We start from the raw sequence: 21,371 nt of genomic DNA, 5'->3' as shown, positions 1-21,371 counted from the left end.
GGGGTGTGATTGGTCTGTCGGCCGGAAGCAGCTGTTGAGCGCGGCGGGGTTCAGCGCGGAGCTGCAGGAGCGGCGCTTGTTTGAGAGTAATATATCAGAGTAATGGCTGCTAACGAGTCCGAAGCTGCCTTTAAGAAGGTGGGTCTGAGTGGGTGATGTTTGGTTGATGATCAGTCATATTTCTATTATAGAAAGCGTGAGAAGCTTACACAGCAAGCTGACGCTGCGCTTATGTTTCAGGATATGATGGGCAAACTGTTGACGATGTTCTTCAAGGATGAAAAAACGAAAGGTCTTGATAGAAACTTGACCAGCTCTGCTCTGACCCTAAAACACCATTTACTAATCTATCTGTTTATAATAGCATTACTGTAACTGTTCTGTCCCATTCCTCCATCCCTGTAACTGTTCTGTCCCATTCCTCCATCCCTGTAACTGTTCTGTCCCATTCCTCCATCCCTGTAACTGTTCTGTCCCATTCCTCCATCCCTCTAACTGTTCTGTCCCATTCCTCCATCCCTCTAACTGTTCTGTCCCATTCCTCCATGATTATGATTATGCTTGTTTTCCATCAGCTGGTAACGATGCTGTTATCCTCATGGCTGAGCTGCTGAACGTTTTTGTTGTTGGTAAGTTAGGCTAACTCGTGAATTAGGTCTCTACAGGGTCTACTAGGTCATTTTTGCCGTGCGTTGTTTCAGCTAGCATGTATTCTGTGTGCTAACATGGTTATTAGCATAAACTGGTGACCAGAAAAATGGAGAATATGTTTAGAATTTTTAGAAAAGGCTGATTGATTTTGTTAGATTGCCAGGCTAAATCTGATGCTAAGTTTAACAGCATTTCGCAGGGGTTATTCAGTTTGTGTTGCATTGTATTATAAATGCACTGTGTAGCATTGTTTGTAAACTGATTATTATTAAAAAGACAGGTGTAAACAAATCAGAATGACCATTAAGAGTGAGCCATTATTAAAATGTGCATTTATTAAAACCAATATAACGATATATAAAGGTTTTATAAAGGTGTAAAGTTGTTTTTCTGTGTTGTTCAATTGATATGATCTCTTTAAAGTAACATCAGTGTTAAATGGAATAAGTACAGTGAAATTACAGTGGCGCTTGAAAGCTTGTTAACCCTTTAGAATTTTCTTTCTACATACATGTGGCAAAAACAACAAGGTTGATGTCAGTATTTGGTGTGCAGCAGTACCTTCATCTCTATTAATTGAGTGAGTTTTCTCCCATTGAGTTTTCTCCCAACTGCATGCTTCAGATAATTCCACAACATTTCTAAACATTAACTTCTTCTTCTTTAACCATTCTTTGATAGAATGACTTGTGTGTTAATTGTGTCTTGTTCAATATTCAACTTAGGCCTGGACAATATTTCGATATCGGTATTTATCGCGATAAGAAATGTTTCAATAACGGTGATATCATTTTTGTGATATATCGATATGTATTATTTACAGACAGGCGTTTTTTAGCGGCGTCAGTTCACTGCAGCCCTGAACATAGCCGGGCTACGTCAGTGCGTGATGACGCAATCATACAGGCACGTAGCCAGCCAGCTAGGCTAGGCTAGGCTAGGCTAGACCTGGGTCGCCTCCTCTCCGCTCCGCACCTAAAACCCGCCCGCGATGAAACGAAACCGACCCTAACCGAGCGGATCTCCGCTCCGCACCTAAAACCCGCCCGCGATGAAACGAAACCGACCCTAACCGAGCGGATCTCTGCTCCGCTCCGCACCTAAAACCCGCCCGCGATGAAGCGAAACCGACCCTAACCGAGCGGATCTCTGCTCCGCACCTAAAACCCGCCCGCGATGAAACGAAAGCGACCTTAACCGAGCGGATCTCCGCTCCGCACCTAAAACCCGCCCGCGATGAAGCGAAACCGACCCTAACCGAGCGGATCTCTGCTCCGCTCCGCACCTAAAACCCGCCCGCGATGAAGCGAAACCGACCCTAACCGAGCGGATCTCTGCTCCGCACCTAAAACCCGCCCGCGATGAAACGAAAGCGACCTTAACCGAGCGGATCTCCGCTCCGCACCTAAAACCCGCCCGCGATGAAGCGAAACCGACCCTAACCGAGCGGATCTCCGCTCCGCACCTAAAACCCGCCCGCGATGAAACGAAAGCGACCCTAACCCGCTCGTTTTCATCGCAGGAAATTTTAGATGAAGATTGAGCGGATAGTTGAGGGAGGCAGGTCTAATTCAGTGGTTCGGCTTTCAAAGGTTTGATAAACTTCAGACTTCAGCTTGCTCCAAATTGTTCTGGAGAGTGGAGCCGACTAGCAACAGTAATACATCCGTTCCTCCACCTCAAGCAGATTCACTACACACAATATCTTCCTTATTCTGGCTAAAACACTTTTGTAGTTTATGTTGTATCTAAGTTATTTATAGTTGATATAGGTTTGTTTATTTGACAGGGATATCATGTTCCCTTTATGTATATGAAGCCTTTTTCTATTCCCTATTCTGGTTGAAGCACTTTTGTTTTGATCTGTTTAATATGTTTACAAAAGAATAAGAAGCTCTGCCTCTGTTGTAATGTAAAGTTATTTATGTTGGTAATTTGTATATAGGTTATAGGTTTATGTTTGACAGGGATGTCATGTTTTTATTTTGCTACATGCAAATAAAAGTGAGCATTGATTTATTCTGATAATTGTTTATTTATAAAGTATTATACAGTTTTTGTGAGAGGAGGCTTTAAAGACTTCAATTTAAAGTTTCAGACAGTACTGTACAGATTTCCATTGCAGGGATTCTTAGCAGTTTTTATGAGGCCTTCAAATTATTTATATCGATATCGAAATTATATCGTATCGACCGAAATTAAGGAATATATCGTGATATAAATTTTTGCCATATCGCCCAGCACTAATTCAACTCACTGACATACGTACTGACATTTTTCGTTTTGCTGATATAACTTGCTTGTTTTGTGAGTTTTATCAAACTGGACACTTGATTGTTTATAAATTACCCTGGGTTGTTTGTGACACATGTTTAGGGATCCTTTAGACTTTAGGGTGACAAAGTGTTTACAAACTTTCAAACACCACTGTACTTGTTAATGCTTTTTGTCAGGTCATACACTAACTAACAAAATATTCCTTCAAAATAATTCAGAAGCAGCTCGGAGAGCAATGAAACAGGCTGAGAATGAGGACTGTCGTCGTGTGGATTTGGAGCATGTTGAGAAAATATTACCTCAGTTGGTGAGTATGTAACTATTACTAAATAATAGGCCTGTCAACGTGTTAACACACATGATTATTTTGGAATTAGTGATGCGTATTTAAAAAAAAAAAAAAAAACACACAATTAACCACATTTGACCCCAACTTTCACCACAATCAGCCCGTCTCTGCCCCCGCCTTTTTTCTGTAATGATTCATTCATGGTCCATCTGACCCAACTATCAAATACTTCTTTTTAACTATATAACTGCCTAATGTTACTATAATAGGCAGGTATACAGTTATACTGTTGTGAGCCACCTCTGTCTCTGTTGCTTCATATTGTTTACACAATAAGAGCGTGGTCTGTGCTGTGTTCACTGCTCGCAGACATGAAACTCTGTTTAATTCATCTGCACTGCACGTCCCATTGAAAACACATTTTGGTGTGTTTAGGTTTATGTCTGTGAGAAACCAAACCACACCAAACTCCTCAACTGATTCAGACCAGAGAAACGAACTACAGGAAAACGTGAAAACGCCCTGAGTAGAAAGTCTTTTATTAGAGTTGCTGTGTCAGCTGTGCCTTCCATCTAGTAGGTTCGGTTTAGACAACCAAAAGAAACTCAATAAGCACAACAATTTCTTCTTGTGGTAATTTAATAATTTGATTGCATTTCTAAAATCTGACAAAATCTGACAAACCCCTTTGATAAGTTTGAGTGAACACCCTAATTCTTACGATCCGAGGGAATATAGATCACAGAAACAAGGTTTCTGTTTAAAATTTCATTAGGAGCATTTCTGCTGTGCTTAGTTATGCCATCATTCCCTTTTATGGTGCATCATGTTCATTTAGTCTGTGTATGCTAGCAGATGATGTGTCGGAAAATGTGTGTATGTAAATAAGAAGCGCTATATCAGGCCTTTGTCTCTCGGGCCGTCTCGTGCTTCTAAAGATTTGCACCATGAGAAACCACAATGTTAAAAAAAAAACTCTGACCTCCGTCTTTGCTTTTCTCACAACTTCCTCATCATTGTTGCAGTGTTGTGCATCTCTAACACTTTGCTTCTTGCATCTATAATGTGTCTTCTCAGTGTTTCTAACTATTTGATTAATAATCAATTAATTGAATAATAACCTACAGATTGACTGTCAAAATAATCGTAAGTTGCAGCCCTAATTGGCAGCAAGATATAGTACACAATAACCTTTGCAGTACCTTTAATCTTTGTAGAAAATAATATATTTTTGTCAGTTACTAGATGTTGGATGTCTTTATTAAATGGATAAATCATGATGTTTACTCCTTGTGCTGAATAAAATACACATACACAATGATATAACTTGTCTAAAAGTGAGACTTGGATAATAATCAGACTACATTTATTAGTAAATCCAGGTCTTTTAGTGTTTCCCCCAGTCTTTATAATGCTTTAAATGGTTAGACTTTCAGTTTTTTGCTTGGTCAAAGAGCATACAACCCAAAATAAGAAAATGTTGGAACAGTATGAATAATGCAAAAAATCTTGTAGTGTTTCTTGTTGTAGTGTTTCAGTGTTTCACTGTAGTTTATATCAGGGGTCACTAATAGGTGGACTGCGGTCCGCGTCCCGAACGTTGTCCCATGCGGATCCAAACTACTGAGAAGGATTTAATTTTGACCGTATTCATTTAAATCAATGGAGTGTTTATTGTCTAAAATCAAAACCTACATGGCTCTGTGTGAAAAAGTGATTTCCCTCTAGTTAAAACAAACCGTCACATGGAACAGTGGTGAACCTTCCCAGGAGTGGCCGGCCGCCCAAAATTACCGCAAGAGCGCAGCGACGACTCATCCAAGAGTTCACAAAAGACCCCACAACAACATCCAAAGAACTGCAGGCCTCACTTGCCTCAGTTAAGGTCAGTGTTCATGCCTCCACCATCAGAAAGAGACTGGGCAAAAATGGCCGACATGGCAGAGGTCCTAGTCGAAAATCACTGCTGAGCAAAAAGAACATTAAAGCTCATCTCAATTTTACCAGAACACATCTTGATGATCCCCAAGACTTTTGGGAAAACATTCTGTGAACCGCAGGCTGTTTTGCTGCGTCAGGATCTGGAAGACTTGATAAATGTAACTGTGAATTCTGCTGTCTACCAAAAGATCCTGAAGGATAATGTCCGACCATCTGTTTGTGACCTCAAGCTGAAATGAACTTGGGTTCTGCAGCAGGACAGTGACCCAAAACAAACCAGCAAGTCCACCTCTGATTGTCTGAAGAAAAACAAAATGAAGACTTTGGAGTGGCCTAGTCAAAGTCCTGACATGAATCTGATTGAGATGCTGTGGCATGACCTTAAAAAGGCTGTTCATGCTGGAAAAGCTTCCAATGTGGCTGAATTACAACAATTCTGCAGAGATGAGTGGAGCCAGATTCCTCCACAGCGCTGTAAAAAAACTCATTGCAAGTTATCACAAACGCTTGGTTGAAGTTGTTGCTGCTAAGGGCGGCCCGACCAGCTATTAGGTTTAGGGGGCATTCACTTTTCAATCACACAGGGTCATGTAGGTTTGGATTTTTTTTTTCTCCCTTAATAAAAAAAAACACTTTCATTTGAAAATAGCATTTTGTGTTTACCCGTGTTGTCTTTGACTAATATTTAAATTGGTTTGATGTTCCGAATCATAAAACAAAATCAGAATAGGGGCAAAGACTTTTTCACACCACTGTAAAACACTGACACTGACACTCCTAGGCTTCTTCAGTATACAGGATACAGCACTGAATCATAAAAATGATGACTGTCTGGACCTTGGCCTGACAGAATTTTCTCTAACTGGACCGTACTGAATTCTAAATACCCCTGGTTTATATGAACTAAAGATACAGTGAGGAATATAAGTATTTGAACGCCCTTCAACATTTCATGTTTCTGTTTGGTTAACTTCACTTTGTTAATTATTTCAGGCCTGAATGAATTGTTGAGAATGGTATTGTCTAGTTAGTGAGGTTAGTTATTTGTTGTCTTTTCTCAGCGAATATTACACACTTCACAAATATGAACTGCAGAAACTGCAAGAAACAACAACTTTGGACTGGCTAAGCTGAGCTAAAACCTTTAGACCTGATGCAGCAGTGCCCCTGCTCCAGAGTTCCATCTAGTGAATAAACCAGCAACAGCAGCAGTGAGTCCCACAGTGCTGCTGTGAACCTCAGCTACTAAATATGATCTGATCAGATCTCAAGATCGCAGATTTTGGCTCAAAATATTACGATATCGATACATAGCTGTACATACACATCATTCGATCTCCTACAAAATGTTAAGAGAGTAAAAACATATTCATTAATGTGCTGCAAACATAAAAGGCAGAAATTAATGTAATTAAAAAATTAAGTTAAGATACAGGAATACAGGAAAACAGGAATTTTCATGAGTTATGCAAAATAACTAGAAAATGTATCAAAAGCTGGGGTATTGTAACATTTATTTATTTATTTATTTTTTTTCAGCTTCTGGATTTCTGATACCTTAACAAGAGTGCATAGGTGGCGCCCTATTTGTGATAAACAGCTGCAGCCTGGACTTTTCGCCAGACCCTGTCAGTACACCAGATCAATTTTCCACTGTTGTACTACATTCCATGCCATCCTCATTTTGCTGTTATTGAATTTGCAATAATACACTTAAGGAACACAAAGTGACCTACCTGTACATTATGTATTGTTACGATCCATTTACACAAATTAAATTACATAATGAATTAATGATTTCAGTGGTTAGTGTGTGTGTTTGTGTGTGTGTGCATATGTTTCCACACAGCCTTCTAAGCATTTAAGGGCTGAGTGTAATTCCAGTAATTTACAGAAAAGTTTTGTAGTATGTTGGTGCTTCTATAGGCTACCCGTGCTGGGCTGGGCTCTCTTTTGTGGCAGTTTTAGAAAAAGGTCTACCCCCAGCTACTTTGAAATGGACCAGTTTTATTAAATGTATAATAAGTGTATTTTCGTGAACTAAAAATATTTTGTCATAGGATTACTGTAGTAGTCAGATTATTCAAGTAGTCATTCAACGTCTTGGATTAGAGTAAGGTCTAAAAATCTAATCTAATACTCTAGCTGATCTATGTTCATATTACGGCTTGATGTGCTGTTAACAAGTTGTTTACATCACACCTTATTCAGTGAGTTTATTGGCTGCAAAGCTAATATCTGATTGCCCAACCCATGTAAAATCTGGAGACTTGCCATTATCTGACTTCCCAAGTTTGTGAGGGCATTGATCAGATTACAGACAAACTCCAATGTTTAGCAATTTTCAGATTATGAAATAAATATAACCACACCCTTTGAAGGTTGAAATAAAATGTGTGTGTGAGTGAGCATTAAATCCTGAAAATGCTTTGCATGCGCATGTTGATACAATGGAACAAGATGGCAAGCAGAGATAGTCAGAAATCATTGCTGTCATTTTAAATTCTCCCATATACCTCTGTTTTGTTTGCTTTGTTGTAAATATGACACATGGACCCATAGGCATGCTTCAAAATTTTTGACATTTAAAAAAAAAAAAAAATATATATATATATATATATATATATATTATTTTTTTCCCTGTGCAGTTTTAAAACACCATAGCAGCAATTTGCAATATATTTCCTGTCGTGTAAGCTGTGGACTATATCAGATGCTCCATGATAATTACACTGATTATTTATTTATTTATTTATTCAAACAATACTTCTATTTTATCCTATACTTTAGGACTCTAACATTGTTGTTGTTACAGCCAAATGTGTAATGTGTTCATAAATAAAAAAAAAAAAAAAAAAAAGTAGTACAAGTGAGAAGTGAAGGGGTTGTTAGAAACTCGACATTCTGGAATCAGGAGTCAGATTCAGGAGAGAGAAAATCATACACGGGCACATCCCTCTTTCAGTCTGTCTGACTGGTCTGTCTGACTGACTATGACATTTCAGTAGGACTTTACATACAATAGAAACTGCTTTAAACACAGCAGGGGTGTGATCAAGAACAAGAACAATAGAGATGTTGTCCTTAGGGGGTGTTTCTAACAACTTATGTTAAACAAAGGAGTGGGAGATAAAGGTGATAAAGGTGAGGGACAAAAGGCTAGGAGTGTATATATACATATGGTGGGTTAGGCAGTGAGTCTGGAAAGAACAGTTTGGTATTGACAGAATTTTTCAATGTTGAAAACTTAAAAGCACAATTTCTTATTGACAGAATCTCTTGGGGTTTTAAACAGTGGGTATGTTAATGGCCTTTAATTAAAAATAAAATAGTTTTTAATGAGATGTTTTAATACTTGTATTGTAGTTAAACTTAATCATATCCTAAGGTTAATTAATATAATTAGACGAAGGGGTGGTTATGGGGATGTTTTAAAATTAGATTTTGGATTTATAACAAGAACACATTTATTTCAAGATGAGTTTCATAATTCCCTGTTAACTGGGGATATGTAGTCTTAACTTTATTTATTGAGAAGTTGAAGATGTGTACGATGACAAACTTAACATTTATATTGCTATTAACAACTCGTATAAAGAGATGTTTTCCTTTTTGAACACGATAGTTCATGTAAATAAAGCAGTGGATGTTGAAATGGTCAAAACAGATTAAAAACTCATACTCATTTTATATTGACTCAGGTTATCTTTGTCTAATAATAAAGTTTGTTTGATATTCTAAAAAACAATAATGACAAAATGACAAAAATAATATGACAAAGTAAATACAAAATAAATGTGTAAGGGGCAGATCGTTTTTCACAGCACTGTAGATCTGTGACTGTACATTGCTTTGGATTTAAGTAACCTGCAAAATGATGTAAACTAAAACCATTCACTTGTTATCTATTAATGTTCATACTATTCGTGGACTACAATAGTTTGGTAAAGTTAGACATGCTGGGCAATCTGTTTTATACATATAATGATTTATAGGCCCCTATCTTGCAGCTATTATTTCATCATTAGGGAGGCCCTGATTTCATGTCTTTGCTGATAAAACATACTTCTCAGCAGCAGACACTTTCTTCAGTTTTGCTGATATCAATTTAAGACTCTTCCGGAACAAGTGAGGTGGATGATTGGGTCAATGACCTTGGCATGCAGTTGACAACAAGGAAAGTGCAGGGGCGATAGAAAAATCACTCTATCCAGGCTATTTCTGGAGACATTTTGCTCTCCTTCACGAGAAATGCTCTTTCAAGAGGTCTTAGATGCATGCGGTAAAATTGAAGTAATCCCCTTACATAATGTGTCAGAAACTCGGTCGTTCAATTAGTTGTGTGCACTGTCTAAAAATAAACTGCAGTGACGTCAAAAAGGTCATACTAATTGGAACAGACCAGATCCTGCAAAGCAAGGTGGTTAACACAGCACTCTATTTTTAGGCTCTTCAAAGACACAGATTTAAAAACATGACTATACTTTGAAACTGTGCACCACAGTGTCGTGTGCTCCAGAGCATGATGAGGGGATTTAATTGGTGATATTTAAAATGAACAAAATGTCCTTAGAAGCTTGTTTGGGGGGTCTTGTGGGATACACTAAACATCGTTACAGTGGTGCCTCAAGCCCTCTCAGCTCATAGTTCTGTCCCAAAATATATATTTTCTTATCACTATATTAAATGAAAGGAAAATAATAGGTGCCTGACAATGTGAAAACAGTCTTAAGTAAAGTGTTTTTGTTTTTTTTTACGAATAAAAATATGTTTATGATTCAGGGTTGCTGACTAAGATTATATTCCTGATTGTGGAAATATAGCTCTACTTTAAAATGGTCTAATTTAAGTCTAATGCCATTCAAACAATGTAAAACTAAACCCACCTGAAAAGCAGCACTCCTCATTGCATCCCTGATATTCAGAAACAAAACTGGACCTATCCCCCTCCAGCTGAGTAAACTACTTAATTCAATCCTGTGTGGATACAGACATAATCTTGTAGAATTTGAAATGTGGTAATGCTAGAGATAAACCACAAAAACATCTGACCTTAAACCTTTGTTTTATTATTTCTTCCAGTGTTTGAAGTGCTGCATTTGAATTTCTTCACTTTCTTTAAAACTTTAAAAAGCCAGACATTTCCAATGTTAGTCCAGGTGTTAAAAGGTTAATCTTGCTATTGTGTAGTGACATACCAGTATACTGTGACTGTCCACACAGGAAAGTGGACATTACTATTTCATTTACAGGCAGAAATCCAGTACCAGGTTTTTGTCACACATACAAATTACAAACCACAAAGTTATATCAGGCTCTAGGAAAAAAAAAGATTTATATTTATTATTAGGGGGTGGTTGGCATAGCTTACAGTTGTTAAGAAAAAAATGATAGTTACTACTTGTGCCTTTCTTTAGCGACCATATGTCACAAATCTGTTTAAAATGGTAGTACTGAGACCACATTAATGACATTAATATAGTTTTCAGGTATAATAAGGTAAAGGAGTATGCTGGTTTGCCCAAAGCCTGCCTCCTAATTTAATTCCACAGTCTGAAGAGGTCCTGCTGACTTTTGATGGGCATTTGGGTTTTGTTTCTTTGGCGGGGTTGTGAGGGGCCATGGTGGAATCTGTGTAAGGGGCAGAGAGCACACATAAAAGAAGCCAACAAAAGACATGTACCCTTTAACTATGAGAGAGGTCATAACCAAGCTATTCTAGAACATGTCCTATGGTGAATATAGCACTTAAATGGACCCCTTTCATATCATCTGCTTCTGTACATTACTGCATTATAGACCCTTACTTATGAACACACATGGTCCTTTGCCAGCACATACCAGAATGTCATGTGAGGTCCATGCCAGATTTTGGACGGGCCACATAGTACACAGTCTCACATGAAGTACTCTGCCCTCAAAACCCATTGCTATTACTTTGATTCTTTATTTCGCAGTGTGCCCTTTCTTTTTCTTAACAACCTCCCCCTGCTCTTAGGTTCAGCTCTTTTGTCCACAAGCACCCAGGCAACAACATCAAAGACTTGCTGGGTGTAAGTGAAAGTTGCTCATATGCATATTAGTAAAATAGACCAGAATAAAAGCTAAAAAACTAAATGACAGCACACATTAAAATAAACTACTTATATAAAAAAACTATCATTTTTTAACTAATGCCTGTTCATTTACAGTATTCCTTTTTGTTGTTTAATGAGCATTGTCCCTGTTAAATAAACAAATGAAAGGTATTGTACAAAGGTCTGCATAAAAAGAAACCCACTAATGGACCATATAAAGTCAAGAAATTAAATTGATAAATTATAAAGATTAAAGTGATGCTTTAGCAAGTATTTCTCCCAGAATATTATTGCAATTACACATTTTGTTACACACATTTGTTTTCTTTGTGTGTACAAAAACAACAACAAAAAAGGCACAAACTGCTATCATTTCACATTCATTTTAAAACAAAATCCAACAATAAGCCAGATAAAATTTTAAGATCTCTCCAGAGGTGTTCAATGGGATTTAGATATGAACTAATTAGTGCTTTGTTTACATCGATCTCTGGGTGCTTTTGAACTGTGTTTATGGTCATTGTCCTGCTGGAAGACCCATGACCTAGGATATAACGGAAATATTTAATAATTAAATATTAGTTATAAATATATTTGGCTGTGATAACACTTACACAGTTATTTGTTTTATTTACTGATGTCAGTTTACTAATATAATATTATATATTTTACATTTTTACTTCTATTGGAAATACATCTTTACATGGATTAGAATTCTTTCAATTTCACTTTACATCAGGTATATTTATTTCATTGAACAGAGCTGTATAAGTGTTTGACAGATGTTAATAATGCTTAACAAAGGCATTGTTGGTTAATTATGGTTTATACTAACAATTTCTACATGGAAGTTAAATTCCAACGAACACACACATACAGTACAGGCCAAAAGTTTGAACACACCTTCTCATTCAATGCGTTTTCTTTATTTTCATGACTGTTTGTGGTGAAAATTCGTGATAGAATAAAATCAAGCCTCTGAGTCGTATGTCGAAGTGAGTAAAAAGCTTTATTGAGAGTTAGGTACACAGATGTCAAGCAAATCTTTCTGCCTACCCAGCTCTGAGCTCTGTGAACTCAGTAGCAGTTTGTTATACCTCCCCTCATCATCCTTTCATGGTTACAAACATAAGACAGTGTTTAGAGATGTATATAGACTTCCCTCATATGGCAATCGCACTCAACATATGTGCTGTCATTCGACACTCTAGGACCTTCTATCACAACACATAGTTTGAATTCATCAACAACTGTTTTCAGGAAGTGAACACACAGGAACATGTCTGACACTTCTTTCCTGTCTAAGAAAAGGGCCTAGGCTGTCTGTCACTACTCTCACTTCCTCTTTCCACAGAGAGAGCAAAGCTTAACACTTGCAGAGATGTGTAGCATTTAGATTTACACAAATATGATTTATTAAAGCATAAACATAATCAATAAATTGCATTTCCCACAACACTATTTACATTCCCACTGAAGGCATCAAAACTATGAATGAACACATGTGGCGTTTTGTACTTAACAAAAAATGACCTGACCTCCACAGTTACCGGACCTGAACCTTATCCAGATGGTTTGGGTTGAGCTGGATCCCAGAGTGAAGACAAAGGGGCCAACAGGTGCTAATAAACACCTCTGGGAACTCCTTCCTAAAACTCCATGTGTTCATGTATAGTTTTGATGCCTTCAGTGAGAATCTACAAAAATAAATAGTAAATAGTCATAAAAATAAAGAAAACGCATTAAAAGAGAAGGTGAGTCCAAACTTTTGGCCTGTACTGTATATATGATGAAATGAAGCATAAGCTCCATCCCGAGTAATATTTACTTAATAAATATTCAACGATTACCGTATGCATAACTGCAGCACACAAGCAAATGACGAAGATAAACTAATGCAGTTGTTACTTGTTTACCTAACATTAGTAAGGTATATGATAATAAAGTATATGATTTGTTGTTCATCTTAACAAATGATTCACTTGTAATGTGAAAATAACATTAATTAATGCTGTAGTTCCGTGTTTAATTAACATTACCTAAGCATTGTTAATGTTTTATCTCATTTCTTATTTATGGTAACTAATGCATTAATTCATGTTAGTTAGTCAACAACCTTTGGTAATCTTCAGATTTCATATGTCTTGCATACAGTTAAGGCACCCAGTGCCTGAGACAAAAAAAACTACCCCAAAACATATTTGAACCTCCACCATATTTGACTGTAGGTACTGTGTTCTTTTAGGCCTCATTTTGTTTATATTTAACAGTAGAATTAAGTGATTCACCAGTTGGCTCATTTTATACATTTTGATAAACTGCAGTCTAGCTTTTATAGCAGTTGGTGTCTCTGGACATAGCATTTAAGTTCAATCAAATGTTGATGGATAGTTCATGCTGACACTGATGCGCCCTGAGCCTGCAGGACAGCTTCTTGATTATGTTATGCACCGTGGACCAGGGAACATTAAGATCTCTGCTGATGGATTTGTAACCCGTTGATTGTTGATATTTTGTCCACAATTTTCGATCTCAAATCCTCAGACAGTCCTATTTTCCCCTTTCTGTTCTCCATGCCTAGTATGGCGCATAAAGACAAACAATGCAAAAATTAACTTCTCTCCTTATCTGGTTTCAGTTGTAATTTGTATACTGGCCGCATCTGTTATCTGTCACAGGTGAGTTTAAAGGAGCATCACATGCTTGGAAGTTATTTACCACAATTTTGAAAAGGAGCCAGTAATGTGCAATGTGTGAAATTTGACAAATGTGCCTTTTTCATCTGTGTTGTTCCTAAACACACAACAATAAACATGTTCATTTTTGTGTGGATTGTGTGTAAGTGTAAAAATATTCTGGGAAAAATACTAAAAGTTGTCAACACTTTTGCCATGACTACATATACTTAAAACATAAGTGTGTAATTGTAAAAGAAATCTGAGTTGTTTAATTGTAAGAAAATTCTGGGAGAAATACTACTAAAAGAATAAGTGGTGCCAACACTTTTGCCATGACTGCAGATACTTAAAAACATAAATATTATAAATAAATTAGGTCGATAGATTTTCCTTGAGATAAGAAAATATCTCTGTGAATGATTGATAACAACATCAAATCACAGTTATGTCACAATTCTTCTATTTAATCAGGGCCAGTAGTTATGTATTCATACAACAGGATTGGTTATGGATGAAAGACATAAGTAGTGTGTACCTCTTAGCAACCTGGTGCATTTCCTTTCTTCAATTTCCCTCACTAGGTTCACTACTATAACAGCGCTACTGATTTTAGAAGCTGGAAAATGTATATTCTGGGGTACACTGTTATTACAGTCCCAAAAACATGTATTACTCTTTAACCAGATTTTTGTAGTATAATGTGGCCATAAGTTTAATGGATTTCATGGGCTGACAACCTTTTACAGCACATTTTACTCATTAGATTTCCTGTTTACTCTTGAAAGGACTAGTACCCCCTACATTCGGTGGCATAACAGTTGTGGTTCAGTCTTCTAAATATATATATATATTTATATTTTGTCATATTTATCACAAAACTGTGGGTCCTATCGTACACTCAAGGCACATCGCAAAGCTTGTTCCTATCTTACACCCCGTCAACAGTATATTTTCACGCCTTGCACCTACACATTTAAAATAGCACAGGAATTAAGGAATAAATCTGTACTGATAGTCATGGTGGTCTGGAAATGTAGACTGACTGGTTGCAGACTGACTGGCTGCAGAATGACTGGCTGTAGACTGACTGGTTAAAGGCTGACTGGCTGTAGACTGTCTGTCTGTAAACTGACTGGCTGTAGACTGACTGGTTGCAGGCTGACAGGTTCCAGGCTGACTGGTTGCAGAATGAATGGCTGTAGACTGACTGGCTGTCGACTGACTGGTTACAGGCTGACTAGTTGCAGTCTGACTGGTTGCAGACTGACTGTCTGCAGACTGGCTGGTTGCAGGCTGACTGGATGTAGACTGACTGGTTACAGACTGACTAGTTGCAGTCTGACTGGTTGCAGACTGACTGGCTGCAGACTGACTGGTTGAAGGCTGACTGGATGTAGACTGACTGATTAAAGGCTGACTGGTTGCAGTCTGACTGGTTGCAGGCTGAGTGGTTGCAGGCTGACTGGCTGTAGACTGTCTGTCTGTAGACTGACTGGCTGTAGACTGTCTGTCTGTAAACTGACTGGTTGCAGACTGACTGGTTGAAGGCTGACTGGATGTAGACTGACTGGTTGCAGGCTGACTGGTTGCAGGCTGACTGGTTGCAGGCTGACTGGTTGCAGACTGACTGGCTGCAGACTGACTGGTTGAAGGCTGACTGGATGTAGACTGACTGATTAAAGGCTGACTGGTTGCAGTCTGACTGGTTGCAGGCTGAGTGGTTGCAGGCTGACTGGCTGTAGACTGTCTGTCTGTAAACTGACTGGTTGCAGACTGACTGGTTGAAGGCTGACTGGATGTAGACTGACTGGCTGTAGACTGACTGGTTGCAGGCTGACTGGTTGCAGGCTGACTGGTTGCAGGCTGACTGGTTGCAGGCTGACTGGTTGCAGGCTGACTGGTTGCAGGCTGACTGGTTGCAGACTGACTGGTTGCAGTCTGACTGGTTGCAGACTGACTGGCTGTAGACTGACTGGCTGTAGACTGACTGGTTGTAGACTGACTGTATGTAGATTGACTGCTTAGAGGCTGACTGGTTGCAGGCCGACTGGTTGCAGGCCGACTGGTTGCAGGCCGACTGGTTGCAGGCCGACTGGTTGCAGGCCGACTGGTTACAGGCCGACTGGTTACAGGCCGACTGGTTACAGGCTGAATGGTTGCAGACTGACTGGATACAGACTGGCTGGTTGCAGGCTGATTGGATGTAGACTCTCTGTCTGTAGACTGACTGGCAGCCAGCTTCCAGGTTGGCAGCACATATAACAGACAGATAGCAGACAGACATTTGAATCAGTTCAGATTGCTTCAAACATCAGTGATGTTTGCTTCAGCTCCTCATGTAGCACACATAAGCCTGACGGCAGAGATGCTCCACTATCCGACCCGACTTATAATTAACAGGCCAGACTTCAAAGAGCACATTTTAATCTTAATGGTAGGCTTCTTTCCAGGGCCCTAGTTTAATACTAACACAGTGTCCATAAAGTGGTGCTGTGAATAGAGAGGAAGAGAGATATTATGACAACAATGGACATGCAGCCCATCCTGGATTAGAGGTTCAGTGTCCCTTTGTAGCACTGAGTGGTAAATGCAAACCATCAAAATAATAACTTTATTTAAGTCTTCCTCATTGTCTGTCCTTTGCTCTATATTAGGACTGCACAACAATCTTCAAAAGCCAAGACAGGAACATTTCAAAGCCATAAAAGGAAAATGAATGCAGTTCATGTTTAGAGGGCATGTTGTACAATTAAGGGAAGACCACATCAAATGCTGTGGCTTCAGAAAACCTCCACTTAAAAAACAAGTTACTTCTTTTTTGTAGCTTTGAGGAGAAGAGAGGAAGTTTTTCTTTTAAAAGAAGGCCAAGCCTTATAGTCTAGATGGAAACAGGGGTCCACGAGCACATAGTGGATTTTTTTTCACCACCTGTTTTTTCTTAACCTTTGAAGTGTCTATTTTAAGGTTCTGACAGGTAACAGGATGAAATAATGTCCCATGATATTTATTTTTAACCCTTTAATGCATCTATGCTAATTCCGATCCGGAAAAAAATTATGAAGAAAATGTCATATCTCCTTGAGTTAACAACCTATACAGACAAATGAGCACACTTTTCCATACAATTCTGGGCCAATGAATTTAACGGAATGGTTATTTTTAAGTTTTTACATATTTTGACTTAATTCTAGGACAAAAATATAAAAAAATAAAAACATCTGGGGTTTTTCTTAATCATTGAAGTGTCTACTTTAAGATTATGACAAGTAACAGGACAAAAAATGTCCTGTGGGGCTTATTTTTAACCTTTTACTACACCTATCCCAATTTCGAACCTGAAAAAAATATGAATTAATTGGCATAGTTCCTTGAGTTAACAACCTATACAGACAAATGAGCACACTTTTCCATACAATTCTGGGCCAAGGGATTTAACGGAATGGTTATTTTTAAGTTTTTTACACATTTTTACTTAATTCTAGAACAAAAATATCAAAAATTAGCAAAAAATGTTAATTTGCAACTATGCCCTTTCTATATTAAGATAATTTAATGGCATGTATCGCCTATAGTATAAGTGACTCCTACATCTACAATTACGCTTTTTTCATAGATAACTCCATGTTTTCTGACAGAGGAGGGTCTGCTGAATTAATTTCACTATGGGTTTATGTTGACACAATGTATAGTTTAGACAGCAGATTGATAAAACTATGCCCACCCTGTATTAATATAATTTAATGGGATAAAATAATGTGAAAAGCCTGTGCGCTTAAATCCATAAAAGCTGCCGTATGCAGTTGAAACATAGGGAGAATATATCAGACTTGTAAATTACATTCATATCTTTAAATGGAAATCTATCTTAAATGGAGGAAGAGGATTTTGCAATGAGGAGTAAGCATATAGCTGGATTAGAAAACGAACTCGGATAATCTGACTATTACGACGTTCCTTATTAATTGGCAACAATACTTTTTGTTGAGAGAAATTTTGTTTCCAATTATGAAATTAATTTATAGTTACTGATTCCCAGGTAATTAAATTGAGCAATGACATGATCGGAGTGCAAGCAGAACAACTTTAATGAAGATCATGATCACAGCTTCGCGGTCACAATATATTTATTAATAATTTCAGAGAAAATAATAAGTAATGAAACACACGCGATCACCACCGATCATTTCGTACAGAACTGAGAGGCAGATCCAGGGGCGAGGGTTAAAATTAATTGCCAACAGTCGGCAAACTATCGCCCTTGGAAATAAACCCCCAAAAACCGACAAACAGAGCGGCGCTCGCATCGAGCGAGGCCGAAAAAACGGCGCAGAGGAGAACAATGAGAAATACCAACGACAAACGACACAGCAAACAGAGAAGACACGAAAAGCACCCAAGCGAAATCTCGAGCCCAGAGACAGAAAGAGATAGATATATAGATATATAATTTATCCCTAAGGAAATGTAGACATCCAGCAGCAACAGCACAATATATAAGAAATAAAGAACAGTAAGAATAAAGAAACACACTAGATACGGATCAAAACACAGAAGAATAGAAAAGATATAAGAAGAAATCTAAATAGAATATAAAAGTTAATAAGAAGAGAAGTCGGGAAGCAGTTCATCAGCAGCAAATAGTTTTAAAAAGCAGAGTACACATTTCTGTAAACTATGCTTTAACAAGATATCCATTCGTTTAAAATTTCAATCGGTGTATTTCACAGTCACAATATTTCGTAAGATTAACAGTATTATTTTTTATCCTATTACGGTTTTATAATATAGTTTATATTAGTTCGTATTCTATTATTATTTTTAGTATTACTAGCATTACTAGCAATATTACTAAATATTACTTATTTAATTTTGTGATTTTTCTGCGTACAGCACACTTTGAGCTGCATTTTAATGTATGAAGGGGCTATAAAAATAAAGATTAATATTGGTAGTATTATTATTATTACTATTATAACTATTATTATTACTATAATTACCACTATTATTATTATTATTATTATTATTATTATTATTATTATCATTACATAAGACTATATAAAAAACGTAATATATTCGTAAACTGGGCAGAGCAGAAGATGTTGCCAACTGCTATCAAATAATTTATGGAGCATAGTGCAAGGAGCATTGACATGAATCGCAAGAGACTGAAAGCACCGAGAAACACAAACATGCATATGATACAAAATATTTCCAAGAAGTGAATATGTGAAAACCCAATCATGAGTAACTGTGTGTGACAGTAAGGGAGGCGAGGTCGGGGAAGAGATGGGGAAAGAATGAAGTAGTGAGTAGTAGACAGTGTTGGGAAGGTTACTTTTAAAATGTAATCCCTTACAGATTACTGATTACATCACTCAAAATGTAATTTGTAACGTAATCAGTTACATTACTTCAAGTGAGTAACGTAATCTGATTACTTTGGATTACTTACAATATTGACGTTTTTTTAAGCCTGAATGAATGTAGCAACCACATCTTGCATATTATTCTTTTATTTTTCCTTCCAGTTAATAGATAGACAAATAAAACAGCCTTTTCAATCACCCTATAAAAATACTTATGAAACCATTTAATCAAACAATTTTATAAAACACTTCTATAAATTGATGATAAAATCATTAAAAACCAAACAATGTAACAACAACTGTAAGCTAACTATTTGCAGGTTTGCCACTTTCTGCAGGTGGATTTTTTGCCAGGATTATCTAGGGGTGTAAATCACAAGATTCATTACGATACGATACAATACGATTATTTTAGTCAGCGATACGATAATTTACGATACCTCAAATTATGTCTTTATACGATACAATTTGGTCCAATAGGATTTAATGCGATTACAATCTGTTCCTTTTCTAAGAACTCACAAATGCAAACAAAATATAATTTGAATGTTTTATTATTAAATGTCAAATGCAGTGTAATCATAAACAGTAAACAATAATTCACTTCAACACTTTAATTTCCATTATTTAAGTTCCATTTGAGAACATCAAATGCAGAAGAAATTGTAAAAAAAAAAAAAGCGCCTGTTATATTTACAGTTTACAATGTGTGTATGGATGTTGGTGATGAATAGTCAATCATTCTCTACATTTCCTGATTCAGTAGGGTCTTGACAAACAAATTACAAAATTTGTAATTTATATCACAATGCATTGAAGAGTTACACTGCATTATATTAGGTGTCCACCAGGCGTCTCCAAAGTGTTCAAAACCTCTCCAGTAAATCTGTCTCTATACAGCCAGAGTTTGTAATTTTTTTGTTTGTTTGTGATAAAATAAATGCATGTAAGTCTATTTCAGAGTAATATTAATACTTTTTGATGAAATGACAAACAAAATCACACGTATGCGCGCTGTGGGCGGACTTATGTTTAGCAGAGGGAATTTGGTGACAGCGGTTAGGCATGCCCCTCCCCCAGCCATTAGGAGACCAATCAGGGAAAATTACGTACCAATGTTTTCGTCTAAGGGTGGACTATTGGTTGAAATAGGTGTCAATCACTTTTGTGACGCTGGAGAAAGGCTATGACCCGATTTGATTGGATTGGATTGATCCAGCGCTCACGTTATTGGTTCAAAAGACGATCACTCAAGAAAAATAGTGGTTTGTGGACCGCTGAAAATAAACGCATGTTTGTGAGGAGAAGTGAGCAGGCGAATAAAGGACTTTATGGATATTTTATCTGCGGGTCAGTGCTGTATTGTGGATGCTGTGATAGTAAGTGAATTTTCTATAATGTAATATGATGTTATTTTATATACTAATAATATGTTATAAGGCTATTTTGTTGGGGAGGCGTGTTCCCCATGTAAACAATGTAAAAAAAACAGGCTGTTTTCAGTTGGCGATTTCTGGCGACTGGTTTCATGTAGATGGTTGTAAATTTGCATGCAGGTAGTTAAATTAGTACTAAAGAATATGAGTCAGTTATTTGGTCGGTGTGTTTAGAATATTTGACGCTTATAAGCATTCAACTTTACATAGTCAGAACGGGCCCGCCGATGGGCTAGGGGGCGCTTCTGCAGTGAAAACATTCTGAGCAGGAGGTTGTGAATCATAGAATATTCTGATGTCGTGATTTATGTGAATGTGTTTGCGTTTTGTCAGTGTTGGATTGGAAGACCAAAAATAGAAAAGTACCGCAATGTAATCCATTTATTTTAGCAGAGTAACTGTAATCTGATTACCATTTACTGAAGCAGTAACTGTAACGGATTACAGTTACTCATAATTTGTAATCTGATTACGTAACGCCGTTACATGTAATCCGTTACTTCCCAACACTGGTAGTAGAATAATGTCCGAGTAGTGCGACTGAATCAAAACTTAGGCAGCAGCAGCATCACGTCCCCGACGGAAGGAGTTAGAGTCCGGAAAATCAACAGAACAGCGAACAGGAGACAGAACAGAAAAAAGAAAAGAGGTAGAAG

At 37.5% G+C, this 21,371-nt stretch overlaps 1 protein-coding gene and 1 long non-coding RNA gene across 3 annotated transcripts in view; one reads left to right on the top strand and one right to left on the bottom strand.

Annotated features, from left to right (window-relative positions):
• The first annotated feature begins 4 nt into the window (after nt 1-4).
• The window catches only part of cenpx (centromere protein X), a 43,893-nt gene continuing 22,526 nt past the window's right edge, over nt 5-21,371 (top strand). The window contains exons 1-5 of one of the 2 annotated variants that reach the window (XM_022666187.2): nt 11-138; nt 241-292; nt 576-629; nt 3,147-3,235; nt 6,698-6,955. In XM_022666187.2, the coding sequence (XP_022521908.1) occupies nt 103-138; nt 241-292; nt 576-629; nt 3,147-3,235; nt 6,698-6,712 (246 nt within the window). In that variant the 5' untranslated portion in view covers nt 11-102 and the 3' untranslated portion in view covers nt 6,713-6,955. Of the gene's footprint in view, nt 139-240; nt 293-575; nt 630-3,146; nt 3,236-6,697; nt 6,956-21,371 lie in introns of those variants that run through there. The other variant, XM_022666186.2, reaches the window with a different exon arrangement.
• LOC125784439 (uncharacterized) lies at nt 1,568-2,413 on the bottom strand. The gene is made up of 3 exons (XR_007427243.1): nt 2,057-2,413; nt 1,872-1,936; nt 1,568-1,626 (listed from the first exon to the last, which is right to left on the bottom strand). It is a non-coding gene; the product is annotated as an uncharacterized LOC125784439 (long non-coding RNA).

Source organism: Astyanax mexicanus, chromosome 19, assembly GCF_023375975.1.
Source record: "Astyanax mexicanus isolate ESR-SI-001 chromosome 19, AstMex3_surface, whole genome shotgun sequence".
In the NCBI taxonomy this organism is placed as follows: Eukaryota; Metazoa; Chordata; class Actinopteri; order Characiformes; family Acestrorhamphidae; genus Astyanax; species Astyanax mexicanus.
This window is presented reverse-complemented; position numbering and strand designations above follow the sequence as displayed.